Genomic DNA, 25,728 nt, shown 5'->3' on the forward strand with positions numbered 1-25,728 from the left:
TACACATTGATTCATGGGATTTGATTATACGATATATTGTGAAGTGGGTTTGGGTGTAGTTTTTTGTTACATTGTTAAACATTTTGAAAGTATTAATCATGGGTATTTCTAATGTACAATGCAGGTTTTATATTTGCAAATTCGTGTCTCCTAATGAAGCTAAGTTAATTAACGACGAATAGCTACGTTATTAATTATCCACTGACTTTTTCTTACTTTGTCAATCGATGTTCGAAGTGGTTCAGACAAATCCCAAAGTTATCTCCTAATTATTCACGGTTTATTCGTCTTAACCACCTTATGGAATGGGAGTTACGGTAACACTTAAGCCGACCACATTCCTGGCATTACGGAAGTCCTTCCGTCTTTTGGCCTCAGGCTCCATGAAGCGGGATGCAGCAAGAACACATCTTGTCGTAATAGACAAGAATTATGAAACAAGAAAGTGAAAAAGCTGAAGTCAATTGGGTAACACTTTGAAATACAGTTGCTGAGACAAGCCCAAAACGTCACGAAGGCCAGCAACTAGCAGCACCTCAGAGTTGTTAAAGACAAGCTTTAACACATTTCTTGAAATGAGCAAGATTATAAACAAGAGCTTGGGAAAAGAGATGATGGGAGGACATTCTCAAGTGGAGCAGTGCAAGGGAAAAAGCAGAAAGAGAAATGTTGTGACCTGTATTATGGTGGTTGAACACCGTAAGGACGAGAAGTCGCTGTCTGGTAGACTGATTCCTCAACATGGATGGAGGAATCAACGAGCGATGTAAATGGGAACATTTACCATTCGCAGTAGCGATATAAGAGTGATAAGGAGGCAACTGACCAATGATTTAGAGCTAATCAGGAGGTTTTTGACAGGTGCAGAGGTGTGTGGCACCAGGGCTGACAAGAACATGGGGCAAGGCACGTGAGCAGCTGGCTGCATAAAAAAATGTTTCATGTAAACGTGGGCCCCCCGTACTTGGAGTCGAGGCTGAGCGTGGAGAAGTCTAGCTTGTGCTTCGTGGTGAAGATGATGTTCCAGAGCCGCAGCTCCGTGGGCAGCATGGGATTCTGCGGAACCGCAAGGGCAAACAGCGCCGGTCCACCACCACCTGCACCCAGGGAGCCAACGCCGCCGCTGCCCAGCCGCTTTAACTTGCCCTGCACCTGAAGCATCTGGAAGGACGAGTGGCACGGTAAGACCACACGGGCGACCAATGATACTCCCTGCCCTTCAAGATTCAACAAAAGCATCTCCCCAAAGCTATTGTTCGATAGGCGTTCCGCGGCCGTACACCGGTGCAGCGTAACACACACCGGTCCTCATAAAAAACAGTTCTAAAAGTATCATTTGAACTGACATTCGTCTTCCGACTGCTTCGACATCACGAGAACTGATTTTGACACTCACCCCGCAAGATTTTCTGAGCGGGGGTTGCGAATCACCGAAAAGTAAATAATTCCTGTAAAAATTTGCTTTCTTTATAACACACACCGGTGTACCACCAATACGTTCAAATGACATTTGGGCGATGTTCTGGAAACACTTGATAACCCACAAACGCTCATTGCCTGGAAAATAAACCTTTGTTGGCAGGTGGATTGATTGTATGAACTATCCATAATACAGGCTTTTTGGGTTAGATCGCCTAAATATATGTGTCGTCAGATCTGCCACCAACTGATACAGCTAATTAGTAAGGTTTGTCACATAACCAGAACATGCCAATTTGTTACTAGTATAGCACACCGGTGTGTTGGAGAGCAAAGCCATAATATTTAAAATCTGAGTACAACGTTTCGCCAGTAATTGCAACTATTTATTAGTATTTCTTATTTGACTAGGAAACACCCATGGAGCTATATAGCTCTTTTTCAGAAGCGACCTGGCCACAAATTATAGCTCAACGAAGTGGCTCATCTTGTGGAAATTGAAAGCAGTCAAATACTCTAAACGCATGTTTCTAAATTTGGAGCACCCGGAGAAAAATCCACGCAACCATAGGGAGAACATGCAAACTCCAAATATACTCCAGGCATTAGGGTCCGGATCGAACCCACGACCTCCTGTATACCAAGCGAGGTAGTTAACATATCGCCATCATGGCGCCCCAATGCAGCCCTAAGACTCCAATTTGAATCCTGATGACGATGATTACGATTAGCGGTGAGGATGACCCAGAGGTTGTTGTTCACCATGAACCCAGAGTTGTTGTCCAGCAGGCAGCGGAAGCGGCAGGAAAAGTTGCGTTGCTGTTCAGTCACTGCCGTCGATTGTGCTCCTAAAAGAAACGGTCCGCGCCAAGATCAGCACCGTATCAGACAGGAGCTTCGTAAGATGTACAATAAATACGCAGACAAGGTGCCTCCTTCCCATAGCTAGCCTTCGAAATGAAATATAAAAGCACACTTTACACATCCCCTAATAGAGGTTTTTGGGGTTGGATCACGTAACTTCCCATAGCTAGCCTTCGACATGAAATATAAAAGCACACTTTACACATCCCCTAATAGAGGTTTTTGGGGTTGGATCACGTAACTGTAAATGTGTCGTTAAACCCGCCACAACCCGATAGCCAATCAGTAAGGGTTGTCACGTAAACAAAACGTGCAGATTCGTTACTAGTAGAGCACACCGGTTCTTTGTTGGAGAGTAAACCCACACATTTACAATTCGAGCACCGTGACGATTCAATTATATTCACGCAATCTAACCCAAAAAAACCTCGATTATGGATCATATCGGTTACGAAAGCCTACGTGTTAAACTTTACATATCCCATCAGCCACATAGTTAAACTTTACATATCCCATCAGCCACATAGTTTTTTTAGAGTGCAAATGTCAGCAGCGTTGGTTCTCAACACAAGCAAAACTCTACCCCAGTTTTTGACATTCAGTGTCTCATCATCAGTCAGGGTTGTTTGAGCCAATGCTGGTGAACTTCCAGACGTTTATAGGCAAAACACCCCTCTGTTTGATATGGGTCTGATGCAAAACTATTTTAAAGATTTTAAAAAATACCATTAAGTAATAATTAACAAACAAAAGACTGACAATGGGTAAAATAATAGTAAAATCATGCAGAATAAATAATCACTAGTCACTAGAGAATATAATCAAACAATGAATTCCCTTCCCATAATTGTGAGATGTAATTCTGCATTGAAGCGAGCAGAGGTGCAGCGGTTAGGGCACTATACTGTGAAGCAGATGACCTGATTTGGATTCGAAGCCACGGCTTATAATGTTGACGAGTAATATATATAAACCCGGTCCTGGGTACCCTCCCTTCACCAACTCACACCGACCAGCCTGGCGAAGTATGGACAAACCAATGCTGTGACCGACAGTGTTGAGAGTTCTTCATCCAGCAGTGGATTTATAAAAGGTCTGCTAATTATTATTCTTATTACTTGGAGTCTGCATGTAGTCTGGGCTTATGCAAGGTTTTTCACCGACAGTGAAATGATTTTTTTCCTTTATACAAACGATTGCATCAACAAAGAATATATCTGAAATGCGTAATATGCGATTTATTCAAGCATCACCGAGTATCAGGACTCTTTCAGAAGGGTCCTGCATTGGAATATTGGCTAATTGATGTTTGTGTTTGGGAGGAGACCGTCATAAGTAAAGATAAGCCGTGATTTTCGTTGCAATTATTTTTTCTTCTGATGTGCATTGTTTTATCGTTATTTATGTATTCTTTTTTAGCTAAGTAGCACGGTTTTATTTTAGTATTTTTGTACCGAACTGGATAATTAATGAAAGACGCTATATAAAATGACATTATTATTATGCATGCCAGGAATACCACTCAGAGATCTGCAAAGATGGACTAAAGATGCCACACGCTGTCCCGCCGTCACCTGGTGATCTTGCAGCTCAGTGGGTTTGGAGATCTCTGCGTGATCCACCAACCCTTGCCCCCATAATGGCGAATTGAATAAATACACTTTCTGCACTCGGGAACCTGGTGTAACTGGGGAGGCCAAGCGTGATTCGAACTCAGCCACCGAGTCACCTTTGGTTTTTGACCTTGAGGTGAAGGCCCTTGCAAAAAAGCTTAACTAAATTGGGTGAAACAAGTTGATATCTCTTGACAATGCTCACATAATCACCTAACTACAAGAAGGAACGTTCGTACAACTGATGACTGATATTAAACCCTTGCTTGTCAGCTCTCGGGAATAAACTTCCGTAGGTACTCAGTGTTGCTCTGGTTCAGGCAGGTTCAAATCAGCTGCGCTTTTCTCTTTAAAGCAAGCATGTTGGAAGCGTGCACACAAATACGAGCATTACGTGTGAATTAGATTAAAACTAAATCACCAGCGACAGACGTCATGAAGGTGTAGGTTATTTATGTAGCACATTAGGCAGGGAATTACACTAAATTATTTCTTCATTGTGAATGAAATAATCTAAGGCACACCCTGCGTTGAAAGTGTGTCGTTTAATAGATATGAGAAATTAAGGCTCTTTCATGAATGAAATTGCTCAAGCATTCTGGGACCGAATCATATTCAATACTCCAGGTGTAGTCCCTCCTATCCATTGCTTGTTGTGGGAGTCATTGGCCTCTTGAGAGGTGCATCTGCCTTGAGTACCCAAGATATTACCCAGGGTCTCACTGCTCTGTTGTGGGAGCCATTGGCCTCCGAGAGGATGGGGAGGGCTGACTGCTGAGACCGGCATTGGAGCAGACTCCACAAATCCAGTGACCGATGGGAAGAGAAGACCAAAGGGCACATGGTGAAAGAGCCTCCATACGGATCTTGGAGGTCGCTGCGGGATCTGGCGGTGGGTAGAACGCGTTGGCAGGAAGGCGATACGGTGGTGGCATCAGCGGCGGCTGTGGCCGTGGCGACGTCTTCATCTTTTCTCGGAGCCACACACCAAGGCTGTGCGTCCCATGCGAGCTTTAAACTCCGTTCACGAAGGAGCCATTTGCAGTGGCTGTGCGATTCCCTGGTACGGTCAGAGCCGCGGAGCTCCAAAGGTCAGGCCACAGCTGCTACTCGAGATGTCTCTGCATTGGGGTGATATTCATCACCACGTGGCGAGGAAGGACCGACCCTCGTGAACCTGGTAAGCACATTTCTTCTGTGGCCGGGGTACGCAGGGAAGTCAGGGCTGGCCGGATGTTGCAAGAATACTTGTCGACATGTGGGTTCACTCGTCCTGCGAGATCCGGTTTTCAGTGACTGTCTTAGCATGTAAATACGACCACTATTACTGCACTCATTTATTAAGTAAAAATGTCTGCCTGCTCAAACAACCAATGATGGCAGCACTCATCTCTGCAGCTTGAAGCCACTCGTGGAAATTCCACATTCTTATGGCAAAGGCCAGAGTCGCTAAACAGAGGACCTTTGTTGACTTCCCACAAAGTGGAACTTGGTTTGTCTGTTAGAGAGATGAGCTGTGCCGAGCCCTCGTCGAGATTTGAACTCATTCCCTTCTCATCCTGAGGCGAGCGCCCCAACGACAGGACCACCCAGCCGGATCACTCAGTGCAAATACGACGATGTCTATTGCGCTGTCATGGTGAAGCAGTGATTATCAAACTGTGCTATGTACCCGGCGACCTGAGTTTCATTCCTGGCCAGGGCAACATCTATGGCCTCTCCTTCAACAACCCGCACTGACCAGCAGGGAGAAGTATGGTCAAACAACGCCCATGATCGATACGGTGTGCCGAGGCCTTCATCCAGCAGTGAACTGACAAAGGTCTGTAATTTAAATGAGTAATTATTACTGTCTTGGCTCATCGGCTTTCAGAATACGGGTGTAAGCTGGCGTTAAGTGCCTGGATGGGTAACATGCCGGAGGGTGGGATTGCCAGGTGGTGCGAGTGAGCAGCTGCGCGATGGCCGAGAGGTGGCGGCATTGCCCCCTCGTAGGCAATTTGCGCGTCGCCTGTGGGAGAGATTGGAGCAGTCGGATCCTGCATGCGCGCACGTGCAGACCGCGAGGCTGCGGTCACAGCGGGTGCGTGGTTCCGGTTCACGTCTGGGCCACGGGCCACGCGCCACCGATGGGAGGGCAGAACAAAAGCCACCGCCGCCACCGCAAAGGTGGAAGGAAGAGTCGGTGGGAGGGCGGGAAAATGTTCCGTCACTGTATACGGAGACTGTAAAGGTATGAAATAATGAATGAAAATAAATGATTGGCAGGCATTTTGGCACCTGCATGACATTCTTGCTGGGGTGGAAAACCAGTTTGCTTACTTTCCAGAGTGAAGCGCTGGATTAGGAACAAACATCACGTAGCAACGATGGACACGCGCTCCCCTGAACGCCCAAGCGCCCGCGAGCTACGGCCACAGCGCCGCTCCCCCTTTGAAGCCCTCGATTCGGCGTCACGCCAGCCATGCAGTGGCGCTGTCACGGGTGCGCGATGGAGCTGATGGCACGCTGCGGCAGGCTGTGACTCAGGATGCACTTGAAGCATCCGTCCAAGTTGCCTGCCAGCGACGCTGCACAATGAGACCAGGAGGCGTGGACAACATCCCCGGTTTGGTCTTATAATGGCAGTGGGGACAAGTGTTTTTGTTGCGAACGCCTATTTAGCACTGACGCAGCCCACGTAGGGGTAGTGTGTGCTTGCCGAATCGGATAACAGGAAAATAGGGGGAAAGTTCAAATTGTTCCCACACGTGCATACTAGATGAGAGGGGTTGGGCAGAGCTAGGTGACATCATCAGCCACATCACAGTCCTTCAGGGGGTTTCCAGCCTTCGGGAAGCAGGATGCAGGGGGCGGCAGCATAAAAAAGGTTTAGGGTTCGATCGCGTTAATATAGATGTGTTGTAAATCCGCCACCACCCGGCACAGGCAGTTAGTAAGGTTTGTCATGTAAACAAAACATGCGAATGTTTACTTGACAAACCCTACTAATTAGCTGTGTCAGGTGGTGGCAGGTTTAACGACACATTTATATTTAGACGATCTAACAAATAAAACCCCCTCTACTATGGATAATATTGGTCGTGAAAGCCTACTGCGTGTTAAAGTCAACGGTGATCAATTGACACCCTGGACGCCCTTGCGGATGAGATGTTCCATCTCAAGGGATTATATATATGTACACTCAACTAAAATTGTCCTATGGAATGAATGACCTCTGTCATTGGAATGTGGAATTTCTGCCAGAGGCTTAGGGGCTGCCAGCGGAAATGAGAACTTCCCTCGTGCGTGTCTGAGCAGAGGAACGATGACTTTGATCCAATTCTCCCTTGGTCACACCGGGTAAATATAGCCCTGTGATTCAGGCGGCACTGTTTAAACCGCTCTCAGGAATCCACGTGTCTGTGGCCAGCATGTAATCGTGGAAGGAGTTCTCTTTTTTCAAAATAGCCCTCAGTTATGAATGTACTTTATTGAATATTGGTTTAGTTTTCAAATGCTTCTGTAATGCAGTTATATCTGCTCTGATTTCTATTTGATAATTGCTGCTCTGATTTCTACTTGATAATTTCTGCTCTGATTTATATATTTGATTTTTTCTCTGATTTCTATAAGATTAGTTTTGCTCTGATTTATATTTTATTATCTTTACTCTCATTTCCATTTGTTTGTTTTGTTCTGATTTCTCTGCGCTTAATTGTTGTACTTGTTTTGTTACATTGCTGACCCAAATCACTGTTGCAAATGTAACATATTGGTCTCACCTGCTTAAACTAAAAAAAATTGAAACTTGGACTTAAGGCTGCTTCAACCTCGCAGGGGCAAAATAGGTTCCAATGCTACTGGCTAATTATGCGCAGGGTCGACAATTCGCACGGTGCCTGGGATCGTAATGCAAGGTACCAACCAATGCGCCGCCACTCATCATAATAGACAAAGACAAAGATCCCCCATATAGCCTTAACAGACTATAGGGGCAAGTGCTGTTAGCGAGCACCTATGAAGGCCGGATCGGTACACGAGGGGGTGGGTGGCCAGCACCACGCCCGACCGCCTTTGTCTCCCTAGTGGAAATGTTTACACACCGCACCAGGTACTAATTTGAGGCTGAGTCGACCTAGGGGAGGCCCGGGACCGGTTCAGATAATCGTCACTGATGTTGGCCGTGAGCGGGAATCGAACCCGTGTCGCCGGGTTCATAGCGCAGCGCGCTAACCGTTACACTATCGCTCCCCACCATAATAATAGCACACACATAGAGACACATGCACTCTGACACATTGCAGGATTTCCTAAGATTGTTGCTCTGCACTTGGTGCATTCTGGGGGAAGCTGTGCCATAGTGGTTAGCGAATTGCATTATAAACCAGCCGACGTAGGTTTGATTCACGTCCACAGATAACATTAGTCGCTAATGATATCCGAACCAGTCCTGGGTCTCTTCTAGGTCAACTCAGCATTAAATGAGTACCTGGCGAAGTGTGCAAACATCAGCATTGGGGAGACGAGGGTGGCAGGGCATCGTGCTGATCACACTGCCCCTTAGCGCACCGTACCGGCCTTCACAGGTGCTTGCTTCAGCACTTTCCCCAACAAACGACGTAGGCTACACGGGGGATCTTTGCGTTTGGTGCAGCGGCTCTGCGCTGGTGCCGCAATGTCTGCAGGCCGTGCCTCTCTCTCCGCGCCCACGTAGGCTCAGGTGTCTGCGCACGCCCGGGGGTGCTGGCACTGCTTGGCCTGCATTACCGTGAGTGGGAGCCAAGGGGAGATGAATGGCTCCGTAATCACACTCCGTCCTTCGCTTCACTCTCAGACCGGTATTCTCCTGGGCTCGGCTCTGGCTTGGCTCTGGCTCAAGTGAGCAAGCTTCACAGCCAAGTGCTCAAACTTGAGTCGGCTCCGAGCACGGTCCCGGCCAGGCTCAAAATTTTCATGGAGCTGAGCCTGAGCCGAGCCACGGCTGAGTCGCTTACTCGCGCGTCTTTAACAGCAACCTAGTGTCTCACGCCTGAGGTGAGCCGCTTGGTGTTCGAGGCCGAGCCGTGACTCAGAAAATGTCCCTCAAAGTGGAACGTAAATCCATAGGGCAAAAACCAGTGAATGCACGAAACAGCAAGCGGCACATTCCAAAGCGTGCCATGCGCGTATCATGGAAACGTCTGGCTTCGAACCAGAATGTATTCACCCAGCAGTGGATTGTCAAACGGGATGCACATGCGCAATGGACCTCTGGTGATCTGTGCTGGATGTGAATGTAGCCCTCACATCACTCCGCTGCAGCCTTCTACTGCTGTACCAGCACACACGATGGTGGATGTACTGCTTGTACACAGTCCTGTAAAGTCAGAAAGCAGACCCAAGGTTTTGTTGAGATGCCATGGTTAAACTGGAGCTTCAAATGTCTCGAGATGATGATATCAGCCCAGTCAACGATGACTTTAAATACATATCACATTTCCACTGCAAAGTCGAGGTGATTTACTGCTCAAATGAGCATCAAGGCATTGGTGCTCATCTTGTTCATAGCCCTGCAGAGCCAGTGGTGGAATTCCACATTCTTATAGCAGGGGTTAGTCCATCCATAGGACTACTACTGTTGACTTCCTCACAGAGTGGTACTCGTTACGTTGACTCCGGAGGGATGATGGGCTGAGAAATGTTCACTTAATTCAGCATGTTCCAGTTATGAGGACAGAAATACGGTTTGACTGCCATGCAACAGACACGTCGAGAGCGGGGCTTAGTGGAACGCGTTTGAAAGGACATCAGAAGTTCTTCTGTGACGGTCACCTTTCAGAGGCTGCTATCTCTAGCATGGAGCCATGTACTGCGTTCCGTGAGCGTTTCCCAACAGACATGCCTTCATGAGACAATGTCAATACCACGCTTGGATTATAATTATAATCCAAGCGTGGTATTGAAGATCCTGGAGTGCAATGATTCCCCAAGACGCTCACTAGTAAGGAGAAAGCGGCTTGGGACAGCTTTGTCGCAGTGGTTCGTGGCTTCCTGGGCAATCACAAGGTCAAAAACTATGTGGAGCTGGTTAAGACTCTGGTGAAGAACTATGGCACAATGGGCTCTAGGATGTCCCTCAAAGTCCATATCATTAATGCTCATCTTGATAAATTCAAGGAGTACATGGGAGCGTACTCGAAGGAGCAAGGCGAGTGCTTCCACCAGGATATACTGGACTGTGAATGCCGCTACCAAGGACAGTATAACGAGAACATGATGGGAGACTACATTTGGGGGCTGATTCATGACAGTGATTTACAGTATAATCGTAAATCTCGAAAAACTACTCACTTCTAAATCTTTTGTAGTAATTTTTGTATTACTTTAGTTTAAATATATGTTAATTCTTATTCTTATGTTGTTTTTTCTGACTATATGTGAATGAAAAGACACAAATTCGCCCGTTTTCTCATTGAATATAGGTAAATTTCAAAATATCAGTCCTGGTCACAAAATAAAAATTTGTGGGGAATAATAGCCATTTTCTATACTTATTAGGCATAAGCAATCATGAAATAACACTTAATACCCAGGAACAAAAATTGTGTCACGTAGTGTTATTATCGGGGAGAGACAATGCAAGAAAAAAGTTTTCAAACCAGCAAGAAACAAATGATGAAGGAGCTCAGCCTACATCCTCAAAGGCGCACTGTTTAAAAAACAGTAAACCTACGTAGTCATTATTATTCCTTTCCATTTGCTTTATAGTAAATGTCAATATGGGCCGTTTGGACTACTTGACCGTATGTCACGACTCTGGTCAGCGCGAGTTGCTAATGTAGGGGAGTAGAGATGTTGGAGCATAATACAGGACAACTGTACAAGCGGTCTCCGGTTGACGAAAGTCCGATTTACGCCATTTATATAATGGCACCATGGATCGATTCACGACGCATCTTCTGACATAACTGTGAACGCGTTTGAACAGAGTCAGTCTGGTTTCGACGTCACTTGGCGTGGAGCTTTTGTTATTACCAAGTGAATGTTTTTTTTGTGAATGTGTACCTATTAAGACCTGTTAAATATGGCTGATAGAATGCAAAACAGATCGACAAAGTGATGTTTTGACTGTTTCTACTGCCAATGAGAAAATCAGGGGTCTGGTTTACGACGATCCGATTTACAACAATTTGGTTTCCAGGAACGCACCTCCAATTATCATGGTTGGCTACGTGCAGTGTGAAAGAAGTTCAACACATGTATGTACGTACGTAACATCGTAAAAGCGGGGACCGCCTGTAATAATGGTTGCACTGCTGCCTGCTGACAACGTACTCTATGCACGGTGGTATCCAAAATCCGCAGACTGTCCAGGTCCAACCCCCACCGCTCAGCTCCCTGAGATCTGACGAGATTGTGCGCATTTGGGGTGATTCCAATCAGAGTCAGATCAGAATATTTATTTAGACTGGAGGAATCCGATGAGCTCTAAAGCTATTTTTCACAGAACGTTATGACAAAAAAACAATAGAAAAACATGATAGGCATGCAAATTGGCTGTGTCGGGTGGTCGCAGGTTTAACGACACATCTACGCGATCTAACGGAAAAAAAACTATTGTGGAGGAGTGCAAATTAGAGGCAAGGTAAACAAATCGCTATAAAAATATATATTTGTATATAAATATATATTTGTATATATTTTTATAGCGATACATTTTTACGTACAAGGTAAGGCCCACTGAGCCAATCGCTTCTTTTTCAGAAACGACCTGGCCACAAATGATAGCTCAACGAAGTGGCTTATCATCAAGTGGAAATTTATAGCAGCCAAATACTCTAAACGCGTGTTCATTCTAAATGTGAAGGGAAAAACCGGAGGACCAGGAGAAAAAATTCACGCAACCACGGGGAGAATGTGCAAGCTCAAAATATACAGCAGCAGGCGTCAGAGTCGGGATCGAACCCTCGACCTCCTGCATACCAGGCGAGGAAGATTACGTCTCCTAGCCACCGTGGTCAGCTCAGGATGAAGCACTTCCCTCTTCGTGTTCCGCTGCCTAATCCCTGTCCCCATGTGCTCCTTTATGACCGCGTCCGCCGACTACGCGCGGAGGACTTGGGAGGTGTGGTGGTCCATTACCAGAGTCACATCGCTCCGTCTCCTCCCAGCAGAGGCGTGCTTGGAACGCGGCTCGGTCGTCCGCGTGGATGAGATCAAAGACGCTCTCCAGAATCACGTCCGTCTGGGCAGCAATGCGTGCGCACACTGTCATCATCATCATCACCATTGTCATCAATGACACATCATCATCGAGATCGTTACCCTGGACACCGTTGTAAACGAGAAGTTTACAAAGAATCAAACTCTATTTAATATAGCGCCATTCACAATAAAATCGTCACATGTAAACATAACATTACATCATTCAAATTTGAGATATGCAAAATAGTAAAAAATATATAAAGTTGTAAATATATAAAAGAGATTGTAAAATACACTTTTAGCCTAATTTTAAACACTGCAACACCTTCCTTATTAGATGGGGTTCATGGTGCACTCCACTTGAACACAATGTGCACCAGCACACTGCACAATTAACACCCTGCACACTGCACAATGAACACCCTACATGCTGCATCATGAACACCCGACACTTTGCACCATGAACACACTACACGCTGCACGATAAACACACTAAACGCTGCACCATGAACACCCTACATGCAGCACCATGGACACACTACACGCTGCACCATGAACACCCTACACGCCGCACATTGAACACCCCACACGCCGCATATTGAACACCTTACACGCTGCACCATGGACACCCTGCATGCCGCACCTTCAACACCCTACACGCTGTAGAACCGGACTGAGAATCCTGATACTCGAACTATGAACCCACAATCCTAGGCTATGAAACGAATAAACCCGGTCCCCAAGACCACAAACGCAGACTAGAAACGCTCAAACCCGGATTGTGAACCACCCAGTCCGAGCGCGAAAGTGAGTGTCATGCACAAACCGACCATCAACGGCCGATGCCGAGCCGTTGGACAAATCACCCCACATGGAATTTTATGAGACCAAAGAGATGGGTCTTCAGCAGCGTTTTAATATGTTAATAAACTACCAGCTTCTCCGATGTTAACTGGGAGGTCATCCACAACCTGGGAGCCAAACAAAGGAATTAGCGCCCTTCCAAAGCAACTTCGACACCGAGGAGCCACAAGGAGGCTCTGTGTCACAGATCTCAGATTTCTGGTTGGAACAAGCCTCTCCACAAGCTCAGAGAGGTATGCAAGTTCAGTCTCGAAGAAACTTACACGTGAAAGACTAATACAATTTCAATAAATATTTGTCTTGGTGCACGATATGTACCTGGTTGAAACCCAGGTATTGCTGGATGTTCTGTGAAACGTAAAACACCGTCCCATCAGCCATGATCACCAAAAGGACGCCACTCATGGACTGAAACGACAAAATCGGCATGCATGCATTACCAACACAGTCATACTGATAATGGTCTATATACACAGTCATGGTCTATACAAAGTAATTCCTTTATCAAATCATATTTAAGGAACGCAGATATTACACCACACTGGCACTGCTTGGCCTGCGTTACCGTGAGCGGGAGCCAACGGGAGATGAATGGCTTCGTAATCACACTCCGTCCTTCGCTTCACTCTCAGGCCGGTATTCTCCCAGCTCGGCTCTGGCTTGGCTCTGGCTCAAGTGAGCCAGCTTCACAGCCAAGTGCTCAAACTTGAGCCGGCTCCGAGCACGGCCCCGGCCAGGCTCAGGGTTTCCATGGAGCTGAGCCTGAGCCTGAGCCCGAACCGAGCCACGGCTGAGCCGCTCACTCGCGCGTCTTTAACAGCAACTTAGTGTTTTGTCTTGGTGCAGATATTACACACATACTGCTCTGAGTTATAAGATCCGACCGAGTGGCCCTGTGGTACAGCAGGCCGGTCGCATGGAAGGTCATGAGTTCAAATCCTGGGAAGGGATTGACTCAGCCCATCATCCCTCCGGGGTCGATAGAATGACGACCACTTTGTAGGGAGGTAAAGAGTGATTGACCTTTGGACAGACTCGCCCCCACTGTAGGGCAGTAAACAGGAGATGGGCACCAACTCTTCAATGGTCAATTGAGCAGGACACCACTCTGCCTTTGTTTTTGTAATTGGCAAGTGGAGATGTGATTAGTGCTGGGGGTGGATGGAGAAGGGAAGGTGACTGAGACAGGCAGTGGAGTGGCACCGCGAGTCCGACAACCGAGGGGAACAGGAGACCTAACACCAGACAGTGGTGTTGGTGAGACTGTCAGAGAGGTTACTGGAGGTCGGGTGTCCTATGTATGTTGAACTTATTTTGCACTGCACGTAGACAACCACAAAACAGCTACAGGGTCTGGCAGAGAGACGCGATCATGACACACCGTGGTATAAATCAGCGGTCCCCAACCTTTTTGGCACCAGGGACCGGTTTCGTGGAAGACAATTTTTTCACGGACCGTGGGGGGAGGGGGGGGTGTTCATCATTGGCCCGGGGGTTGGGGACCCCTGGTAAAAATGACAGTGACTGTGATTCCCTCTTGATAGAAATAATAAGCCCTGTTAAAATCACCCAGAATGCACTCATCTCATCAAATCTCCGAAGCTAAGCAGGGTTAACCTAAACTATAAACAAAACTTTTTATTTTAATAGGTAAGGCCCACTTATCTATATAGCTCTTTTTCACAAGCGACCTGGCCACAAATGATAACAAAGTGGCTTATCATTTGGAAATGTATAGCAACCAAATACTCAAAAGGTATGTTTCTAAATGTTGAGGGAAAAACCAGAGGAACCAGGGAAAAATCTATGTGAGAATGGGGAGAACATGCAAACTCAAAATATACAGGCATCGGGGTTGGGATCGAAACCACGTCCTCCTGCATACCAGGCGAGGTAGTTAACATCTCGCCGCCTATACCGTGTTTTGATGGGTGATCATCATGCTATAAGGTTGTGGTGTTATGTGGTGGGTAGCAGTGGGCAGTGAAGTATTGTCAAATAACTCCCACTGCTATTCCAGCAGTGGACTGACATTGGGCTGTGCTGTACGTGTGAACGACTAAGGCAATTAAAACTGGGCCATCTCAAAGTGGTGGCGATAACGATGTGTTATCACGAACAGACGGGGCAATCCGCCGCTGGTGAGTGAAGTGGACCAACCGAGATGTCAAGTTGCGAGCGTCAACAGAAATTGCGGCTATAAACGTCAAAACGGATGCTGGGATATCGGTCTCCAGTGTTTTATATACGCCCGCTCAGCACCCCGTTACCCTGCTCAATCCGGTCGGCATTCCGCGACAGCCGGTCTACGAACAACGTGTCCCCCTTATCCGCGTCGCTGTTTGCAACTCGTCTTCCGCCTGTGCCAGTTTAATGCGTAGTCGTAGAAGGGCTTTTGTGCCCAATATTATCCATAATAGAAGTGATTTTTTTTCGGGTTCAATCGCGTCAATATAAATGTGTCATTAAACCTAGCACCACCTGACGCAGCTGATTAGTCAGGTTTTGTCACGTAAACAAAACATACCATTTAGTGACTAGTTCAGCACCACCGGTAAACCCACGTTTCATTAGTAATTACAACCAGCATCATCAAGCGACAGCCAGAGTTGTGGAGAAATCCTCCTCCTTTTTCGGTCTGAAATAGAGGGTGTAAATGTGATGTCATCAATTTGAGCCAATCAGGGTGTGAAGACCAGAGGTTGTGGGGGGGTGGGTTAATGTATTCATGTAAATTACAATAGGTACTCTGTGCCAGTTGATCTCTCTCAATCCTGGCCTTTGTAGACATGCAGTGCAGTCGGACGCCGTCCTTCAACGAGGTGACAGAGAGCATAACCGACACTCGTCTTTTTTTTGTTCTCCCCTGGCTGTTCATAGGGATAAGGATGCGCATTTAGATGCGCTGGCTTAAACGGCTCAGCATCGCGCGGCGCTCTACATATCGCATCATCTCAAGCATTCCATTGGCCTGCTGCAAGTCTAGCCCAGATTGACCGTCCTGTGGCAGCTGTCCCTGTTCGGCAGAAGGTTTGTCGCAGCAAAGGCCTGGAAAGTTTGGCGCTCTACTCGTGACTCATCTCTTTTTTTTCCCTCGACGTCTGTTTTACACGAAATACACTCCAATCGCCTGTCAATTATCTGTAATGGTGTGGATGAATTTGGAGGCATGCTCCACTCATAGCAGTAGGAAATCTCTTTGTTCCTACAGGAACAGTTCAGGAGGACCCCCTCACGTTGGTATGGTTAACCACAGCGAGCTGTGTGTGTGCACGAGGCGTTCGAGACGCAACGGCAGTGCTTGCGGGCGCCATTGGCACTCCTCAGAGGAAAAAACATTCACCAAGACGCGTTCCCGTCACGTGGGCATTGACCATTGTCAATCGCAACGCTGATGGCCAGGAGGTGCACTGTGAAGTGTGGGCAATTCCACACGAAACCAAACTTTGTGAAGCCAGCCATTCGTTGACAAGGACTGAAAAAATAAGTTCATACCTCGGTGGGCTTTGCCCGATAGGATGGGGATGGTTTAGTTTTATTTGTATATGTTTGGGTGATTTGTTTACCTTTCATGTACTTTGCACTACTATCATGTTTGTTTATTGTTTGTTGTTGTAACGTTCTTACCCCGTGCCCCGACTGGACATCTGTGAAAAAAGCTTTATAGCTCATCGGATTCCTCCTGCAGCATAAGTAAATATTCGGATTTTGATACAAATTTTGGGGGACTTATGCAAAAAAATATCCCAGAACCAAAAGCCAGGAGTGTCCTCGACTGGACACGACACCCAAATGTTTCCTCCCATCGATAAACTCACACGTGTCACACATCACAGGCGGAACTACAACGTGACAATTAAACAGCGGCGATTGGTTGACAATCTTTATGCCACATCATGATGCCACATCACTCTTCACTCTTGATGCCACATCATGATGCCACGTCACTCTTCACTCTTGATGCCACATCATGATGCCACACTCTTCACTCTTGATGCCACATCATGATGCCACATCATGATGCCACATCATGATGCCACATCATGATGCCACATCATGATGCCACATCATGATGCCACATCACTCTTCACTCTTGATGCTGCATCATGATGCCACATCACTCTTCACTCTTGATGCTGCATCATGATGCTGCATCATGATGCCACATCATGATGCCACATCATGATGCCACATCATGATGCCACATCACTCTTCACTCTTGATGCTCCATCATGATGCCACATCACTCTTCACTCATGATGCCACATCATGATGCCACATCACTCTTCACTCTTGATGCCACATCATGATGCCACATCACTCTTCACTCATGATGCCACATCATGATGCCATATCACTCTTCACTCTTGATGCTGCATCATGATGCCATATCACTCTTCACTCTTGATGCCACATCATGATGCCATATCACTCTTCACTCTTGATGCTGCATCATGATGCCACGTCACTCTTCACTCTTGATGCTCCATCTTGATGCCACGTCACTCTTCACTCATGATGCCACATCATGATGCCACGTCACTCTTCACTCTTGATGCTCCATCATGATGCCACATCACTCTTCACTCTTGATGCCACATCTTGATGCCACGTCACTCTTCACTCTTGATGCTCCATCATGATGTCACATCACTCTTCACTCTTGATGCTCCATCATGATGTCACATCTCTTCACTCCTGATGCTCCATCATGATGTAGCATCACTCTTCACTCATGATGCCACATCTTGATGCCACATCACTCTCCACTCTTGATGCCACATCATGATGCCACGTCACTCTTCACTCTTGATGCCACATCATGATGCCACGTCACTCTTCACTCTTGATGCCACATCTTGATGCCACATCTTGATGCCACATCACTCTTCACTCTTGATGCCACATCATGATGCCACATCACTCTTCACTTGTGATGCTCCATCATGATGCCACATCACTCTTCACTCTTGATGCCACATCTTGATGCCACATCACTCTTCACTTGTGATGCTCCATCATGATGCCACGTCACTCTTCACTCTTGATGCTCCATCTTGATGCCACATCACTCTTCACTCTTGATGGCACATCATGATGCAGCAGCATCACTCTTCACTCCTGATGCTCCATCATGATGCCACATCACTCCTCACTCTTGATGCCACATCATGATGCAGCATCACTCCTCACTCTTGATGCACCATCATGATGCAGCATCACTCTTCACTCTTGATGCCACATCATGATGCAGCATCACTCTTAACTCTTGATGCAGCATCTTCATGCCACATCACAAGCCCCGTTTGGACAAGAATTAAGTGCTGTCGGATAGCACGACAACAAACAAGAAAAGGAAATAAAGTCTGCAGACCCAGTATGTGCGTAATAATTATATCGCTATTAATCACAATATTAATATTCATCCCCTGGTCCCTACACCGTTGGATGAAGCCTCTGCTTATGCCATGTCAGTCGTTGGGGATTGTTTGACCGTACTTCACCACGCAGGATTGGGCAAGCTGGTAAAGGAGAGGCCATCAGCGGTCTATAAATCACACGCCACTGACGCAGCCATAACCACTTATGGATCTCAAGTAGCCAGGCTCTTGGCTCAGTGCACTAACCGCTGCGCCACCACTCCCCCCTCGGATTGTGAGTGTATGTTGCTGTTGTTGCGAACCGTGGTGATGCAACGCGGGCAAATCAACAACACGCGAGCGATCATAATGAGATCGATCGTAATGCGAGCGATCGTACCGTGAGCCATTGTAGCGTGAGCCATCATAGCAGCGATTGATCATAAAGCAGGCAATCGTAACGCGAGCAATTGTGGCAGCGAGAGATGGTGGCGCGATAGATCGTGGTAGCGAGAGATTGTCACGCGAGCGATCGTAACAGAGTGGGCGCGCAATCAGGGCTTCGCTTCGCATGAACAAAACGGAAAATGTAAATTTTTGTGCCATTGTTGGTGAAATGTGACTATCGATCTCTTCGCTAACAACGACAGGAAATGCTGGCCGTACTTTTTTCAGCCGCATTGTCAAGGTGTGTAGCTCTTGAATGTCCTCAGTTTTAGAGAAGGGCTTAGTGGAGTTGCGCAGGTTCATCCTACATTGTGTATGCACTAGAAAACTAAACAATTTTTATTTTACCAGATAAGGCCCTCTGAGCTATATACAGTGAGGAAAAAAAGTATTTGATCCCCTGCTGATTTTGTACGTTTGCCCACTGACAAAGTAATGATCAGTCTATTATTTTAATGGTAGGTTTATTTGAACAGTGAGAGAGAATAACAACAACAAAATCCAGAAAAACGCATGTCAAAAATGTCATAAATTGATTTGCATTTTAATGTGGGAAATAAGTATTTGACCCCCTCTCAATCAGAAAGATTTCTGGCTCCCAGGTGTCTTTTATACAGGTAACGAGCTGAGATTAGGAGCACACTCTTAAAGGGAGGGCTCCTAATCTCAGCTTGTTACCTGTATAAAAGACACCTGTCCACAGAAGCAATCAATCAATCAGATTCCAAACTCTCCACCATGGCCAAGACCAAAGAGCTCTCCAAGGATGTCAGGGACAAGATTGTAGACCTACACAAGGCTGGAATGGGTTACAAGACCATTGCCAAGTAGCTTGGTGAGAAGGTGACAACAGTTGGTGCGATTATTCACAAATGGAAGAAACACAAAAGAACTGTCAATCTCTCTCGGCCTGGGGCTCCATGCAGATCTCACCTCGTGGAATTTCAATGATCATGAGAACGGTGAGGAATAAGCCCACAACTACACGGGAGGATCTTGTCAATGATCTCAAGGCAGCTGGGACCATAGTCACCAAGAAAACAATTGGTAACACACTACGCCGTGAAGGACTAAAATCCTGCAGCACCCGCAAGGTCCCCCTGCTCAAAAAAGCACATATACATGCCCGTCTGAAGTTTGCCAATGAACATCTAAATGATTCAGAGGACAACTGGGTGAAAGTGTTGTGGTCAGATGAGACCAAAATGGAGCTCTTTGGCATCAACTCAACTCGCCGTATTTGGAGAAGGAAAAATGCTGCCTATGACCCCAAGAACACCATCCCCACCGTCAAACATGGAAGTGGAAACATTATGCTTTGGGGGTGTTTTCTGCTAAGGGGACAGGACAACTTCACCGCATCAAAGGGACGATGGACGGGGCCATGAACCGTCAAATCTTGGGTGAGAACCTCCTTCCCTCAGCCAGGGCATTGAAAATGGGTCGTGGATGGGTATTTCAGCATGACAATGACCCAAAACACACGGCCAAGGCAACAAAGGAGTGGCTCAAGAAGAAGCACATTACGGTCCTGGAGTGGCCTAGCCAGTCCCCAGACCTTAATACCATAGAAAATCTGTGGAGGGAGCTGAAGGTTCGAGTTGCCAAACGTCAGCCTCAAAACCTTAATGACTTGGAGAAGATCTGCAAAGAGGAGTGGGACAAAATCCCTCCTGAGATGTGTGCAAACCTGGTGGCCAACTACAAGAAACGTCTGACCTCGGTGATTGCCAACAAGGGTTTTGCCACCAAGTACTAAGTCATGTTTTGCAGAGGGGTCAAATACTTATTTCCCTCATTAAAATGCAAATCAATTTATAACATTTTTGACATGCGTTTTTCTGGATTTTGTTGTTATTCTGTCTCTCACTGTTCAAATAAACCTACCATTAAAATAATAGACTGATCATTTCTTTGTCAGTGGGCAAACGTACAAAATCAGCAGGGGATCAAATACTTTTTTCCCTCACTGTATGTGTGTATAGCTGTATGCCTGCACGGACTCGAGAATGGAGGATGTGGAGCTGATATGACTTGCTGATGACTGGTTCCAGCATTGTCAAGATCGCCCTCTATGGAGGAGGCTAATGAAGGACGCTACTGGGTAGTTGCAGGCAGCCGCCCTCCAAAAACAACAGAGGGTTGAAGAGCGACGCTCACAACAACGAGCGGAGCGCAAGGTGGATAAAATCAGGCAAGTCGACACAGTGGGGAGCACAGCTGGTGCATCTACTAGTCATTTCATTCAGTCAACTACTGGCACCTGATGGGCCTGTTCCGGGACCTCCTGCCAGTGAGCCATCGACACTCCACGTGGCCTCCAAGCCTGGCACAAGCGCCATGGTGATGTCGCCACTGTGGCAAATGGCGATTGTTTTTTGGCAAGCCGATTCCCACTCAAGGCCAACACCAGTGACCACTATATCTGTACCGGTTCTGGGCCTCCCCTAGGTCGACTCAAACGAGTACCTGGTGTGGTGTGCTAACATCGCCATTAGGGAGACAAAGGCGTCCAGCTGTTGTGCTGGCCACCCACCCCCTCGTGTGCCATGCCAGCCTTCATAGGTGCTCGCTAACAGCACTTGCCCCAAGAGTCTGTTGAGGTTATACAGGAAATCTTTGTGTTCATTTAAATGTGTACGTGTGTGTGTGCACCTGTGTGTATGTGTGTGTATACGTGTTGCCGCATGTTTGCTGTGTGCATATCAATTGACACCCTAGACCAGCGGTCCCCAACCTTTTTGGCACCAGGGACCGGTTTCGTGGAAGACAATTTTTTCACGGACGGGGGGGGGGGGTCATCATTGGGTCTTTCCCCCTTTTCAAAGACGCTCTCCAGTGACGTTTGTTTTTTACCCATTCTGGCTAGGGGTTAGCTTGTGGGCTTACTCATTGTGGCTACTAGGGGTTAGCTTGTGGGCTTACTCATTGTGGCTACTAGGGGTTAGCTTGTGGGCTTACTCATTGTGGCTACTAGGGGTTCGCTTGTGGGCTTACTCATTGTGGCTACTAGGGGTTCGCTTGTGGGCTTACTCATTGTGGCTACTAGGGGTTCGCTTGTGGGCTTACCAAAACTGTGACTGAGACAAGTGCGCAGTGCGGGAAAGAGGCGCGGACGCAAGTGGTAAATAATAAAATAATGGGGGCGGGCCACGTGCGGACTCGCCGCTCTCACCTCCTGCTGCTGTGCGGCCCAGAGGTTGGGGACCCCTGCCCTAGACAACCCCTTCCAAACGAGATGTCTCATCTCGAGGGGTTTCCAGGTGAAATATTTTGATATGTAAAATAAATATGTAATTTTAACCAATGTTTCCTCATTGTGGTAAATCATGACACTGGACAGTGATACATCGCCGGACACGGGGGGTTAGTTCCTGGAAAATGCCGTGTTGGGCAAAACCGCATTCAACAAATAACATTACAGATATTATGGGACATAGAGACCTACGTTCTTGGATCCAAAATGATCGTCCCCTCCGTCTTTGTTAATTTAAAAGATTTCTCCCCTTATCACATACAAAAAAAACCATACATGGTAAATGATTATCACGGTTGGCTACGTACGGGGCGAAAGAAGTTCAACATACACACATAAATTAGATATAATTGGGACAAAAACTGAAATAATAACAAAAAGTTAAACTGAAAATGTTTACTTATGATGAATGATGATGACGATGAAGGTGCATATGATATTCGTGGGGAAGTTGTGTAAAGAAGGGGTCTTACAATGTGCAGAGGGAGACCGCAAGGGTGGGGGTGGTGGTGGGGAGGGGACATTGTGGCAATATATTAGTCTGCACCACCCACTTACTGTACCGCACAAGCGCACCGCACACTATTTGTCAACGCGGATATGAGAATCTTACATCTGTGGGATACGTTTTTGCCGGTATCCAAAATTATGAAAAAAGAATCGGTTTTACCCTTTCTGGCAATACAACAGGAGGTGTTTAGATGTTCAAACACCAAAAAGGTACCTTTTTCAAGGCATCAAGTCTGCATTAACCACACGTACTTGTGGTGAACATGCAAACAAACATGCTCTGATAATATACACATTCTTTATGGCCTTGGCAAACCGCGTAGAGCTGAAAAACGTTGCCCTCATGTTCCGGAAAACGTACCTCGAAAAGCAAACAATGGTACTGTATAGCCATAACACGTGTTCGATAAAGCAGCAATGGGTAAGGTATGGCCGTATAGAACAGTGCTGCTGTGCTCACAGCACTCAACTCGCAATTGCAACGTCGGGAGTTCAAATCCCACATTGCATCGAATAAGCTCGTCATCCTTCCAGGAATCGATACACTACCGCTATGCTAATTTACCCAGGGAAGCCTCACAAGACTCTTATTAGGAGGGTGGTGCCAAGTCTTTCACAATTGGGGGTGGTAATGATGCTGCTGTTGTGTAATCCCGCACCTCCGATAAGCACGCTTGGTGACGTAAGGTGCAAAATAATTCCAACATACACACAATTGAGTAACTTTGCAGGTAATCATTGGCATTGGGATTATGTGGCCAATACCAGTAATGTTCTACGTTTAGTTTTAGTTGTGGGAGAAAACCGGAGAATCTGGTTGATGCCGTTGCAGGACAGGGGACGACCGCAGAAATTCCACACAGAAAGGCACCCAAGTTGGGAATGGAACCCAGGTCCTTCTTGCTGCGTGGCACGAGTGTCACCACGTCTGCCACCATAAATGACCACCACTTTGTAGGAGGCCATTGTGCTTGTTCTATCCATAGTCTGGCTCTCCCGCCATAGCAATGGGGAATGTCCACTACTGGCTCCGAGCCAGCCAGGGATGACAGGCGCCACGATCCCCCCTTGCCTGTCTGAGCATAAGCAACGCCACGACTGAGCGGCCGGTGCCAGACGACGGGAAAAAGCCGCTTGCTCCCTTTTCCCCTGCACTCCTACCTCAAGCAGCATCTCGGGGTCGATGAGACCGGGGAACGGCGGCAGTACCAAGCGGCCGCCCCCCTCGCACGGCACCACCGCTCGGCCCTCCTCCTCCTGCTCCTCCTTCCCGCGGCGTGTGAGCGGGGACGGCGGCGGTGGTGATGCTGGCAGTGCTTCTTCTTCAACGGTGGCGAGGCCGGCTTCCGCGACCGAACCCGGCACCGCGTCTGCCTCGTCCGCGGGAGACGAGGACGGGCGCCGGGACGAGGACGTGGGGCTGGGCCGACGCGGGGCAAACAGAGGTGGGGACGACGCAGCCGGGCAATCGGCCGGCACCACGACGGCCAGATGGCTATTCCATGGCTCCTCGTGGCGCCTGAAGTGACACTCGTCAGAAGGGAGCTGCTCCTCGGGTAAGAGTTGCTCTCGAGGAGGGAAGGGAACGAACTCCAGCTGCTGGGCTGAGGGGGAGCTGCTGTTGCTGCTGCTGGTGCTGCTGCTGCCGCTGTCGATGGCATTGGTGAGGGTCTGGTCTGGCGGGGGTGGCGAGCTCCTCCCCGTGGTGTCCAGCTCTGCGAGGATGGGAATGTTCTTAGAAAAGGCTCGCAGCACTTACAGCCTGGCTCATGGCTGCCCACAGATGAGCGTGGTTGGCTACGTACGGCGTGAAAGAAGTGCAACAACAACAACAATAAATAGAGCACTACTCGATGATCAACGTTTCGGTCCATATATTCTCCACGATGCTGCTCATGCTTATTTTGTGTTGTGTAAATTACGTACATTTGCGTCCAACCAGACCCGTGTCTCAACAGGACCCTTGCCTACGAACATCTGGCTGGCGGTGCACCAGCATTCAAGAAAGCAGCCCGATACTCCTGCGACACTGCTCCAGAGTTTGCTTGTGTTAAACTACGAATTTAGCTGAATATTTCGCTATTTTTATATATGAAACTCACAGAAGGCCGGGCGGCTGATGGGATTTGAAAAAAACACCTGTATTTTTTTTTGGTGAAGGGACAGATATGAGCAGGACGAGTAGGTGTGGTGTCTGCTTCATGATTTTGTTACCACCCAACACTCGTTTGTGCGTGAGACACTTTGCCCTTTTTAAAAAAAACGTAACAATGGATGCTCGACAATGGGGGGGGAGGGGGGAACACGCTTTGTTCGCAGTCACACAGCATTCTGTAAGTTAGCAGGTGGATTAGGTAACTGAGGAGTTACAGAGGGATTTCCACGACTGTGTTTATTTGATCGGAAAATGGTGTGAATGGACTGAATGAAGGACCTGGAAGAAAAGGAGCTAGACTTTTCACCTCTAAGGTTGAAAGAGGAGCCAGAGCAGGCTCTGTTGTTTATGGGCGGCAGAGAGCATTGCCTAACAGCCTCTTGACAGCCCAACGGATCACACGCAGTTAACTCTAATGGCGGTTTACTCTTTCCATATGAATTACTTATGTACGTATATACGTATGTTCAACTTCTATAGCACCGTAATCGGAGGTAAGGGGGAAGGACAACAAACTAAACACAAAACACTGTTTTGAATAAATGCGTTTTTTAAATCTAGATTTAAAAGTGCATAGCTCCAATGGCTTCCTAAAATCGGAAGGAAGAGCGTTCATTGGCCTTAACCTATCCTCCACCTGCAGCGTATGGCCCGTTTAAATCAGCTGGACAGACTAGCACATGTAACGTAGCGCAGCATCCAGAGAACATCTCGGCTAGAAGCTGTGAGGGAAAACTCTGGAATTTGAACAAATCTGGCCCTCAACCAATCACCACTGCCGCCCTCTGGACACCCTGACCCCCCTTCCACACCGCAGTCCCATAAGCTCCACGCCACTCACCTCCTCATCGAGCAGCCCACAAGAGTGACCCCTAACAAAGCCCCCGCCCCTCCTTCCTCACCACCCCCCACAGTTTACATAGACAAGACATTATTCACCTGCCACGGCGATAAACAGCTAGACGAAATGTTTGTACCGAGTTGCAGATTTACAGTGCTTGAATGCGTATTGGCTCAAATGCATCGATGTCTTAAAATATGCCTGGGAGGGGGCGGTGATGGCAGGGTGGAGGA

At 47.4% G+C, this 25,728-nt stretch overlaps 1 protein-coding gene across 4 annotated transcripts in view; it reads right to left on the reverse strand.

Moving 5' to 3' along the window:
* The window catches only part of LOC116952894 (uncharacterized), a 152,011-nt gene that overhangs the window by 8,979 nt on the left and 117,304 nt on the right, over positions 1-25,728 (reverse strand). For 3 of the 4 annotated variants that reach the window (XM_076074571.1, XM_076074569.1, XM_076074568.1), the window contains exons 3-7: positions 23,661-24,214; positions 13,245-13,334; positions 12,000-12,102; positions 2,182-2,267; positions 965-1,161 (exon numbers count right to left, since the gene is read on the reverse strand). In XM_076074571.1, coding sequence (XP_075930686.1) covers positions 965-1,161; positions 2,182-2,267; positions 12,000-12,102; positions 13,245-13,334; positions 23,661-24,214 — 1,030 coding nt within the window. The remainder of the gene's footprint in view (positions 1-964; positions 1,162-2,181; positions 2,268-11,999; positions 12,103-13,244; positions 13,335-23,660; positions 24,215-25,728) is intronic. The other variant, XM_076074570.1, reaches the window with a different exon arrangement.

The sequence above is a fragment of the Petromyzon marinus genome, chromosome 49, assembly GCF_048934315.1.
Source record: "Petromyzon marinus isolate PM22_M1 ecotype Great Lakes invasive population chromosome 49, UKy_Petmar_22M1.pri1.0, whole genome shotgun sequence".
NCBI lineage: Eukaryota > Metazoa > Chordata > Hyperoartia > Petromyzontiformes > Petromyzontidae > Petromyzon > Petromyzon marinus.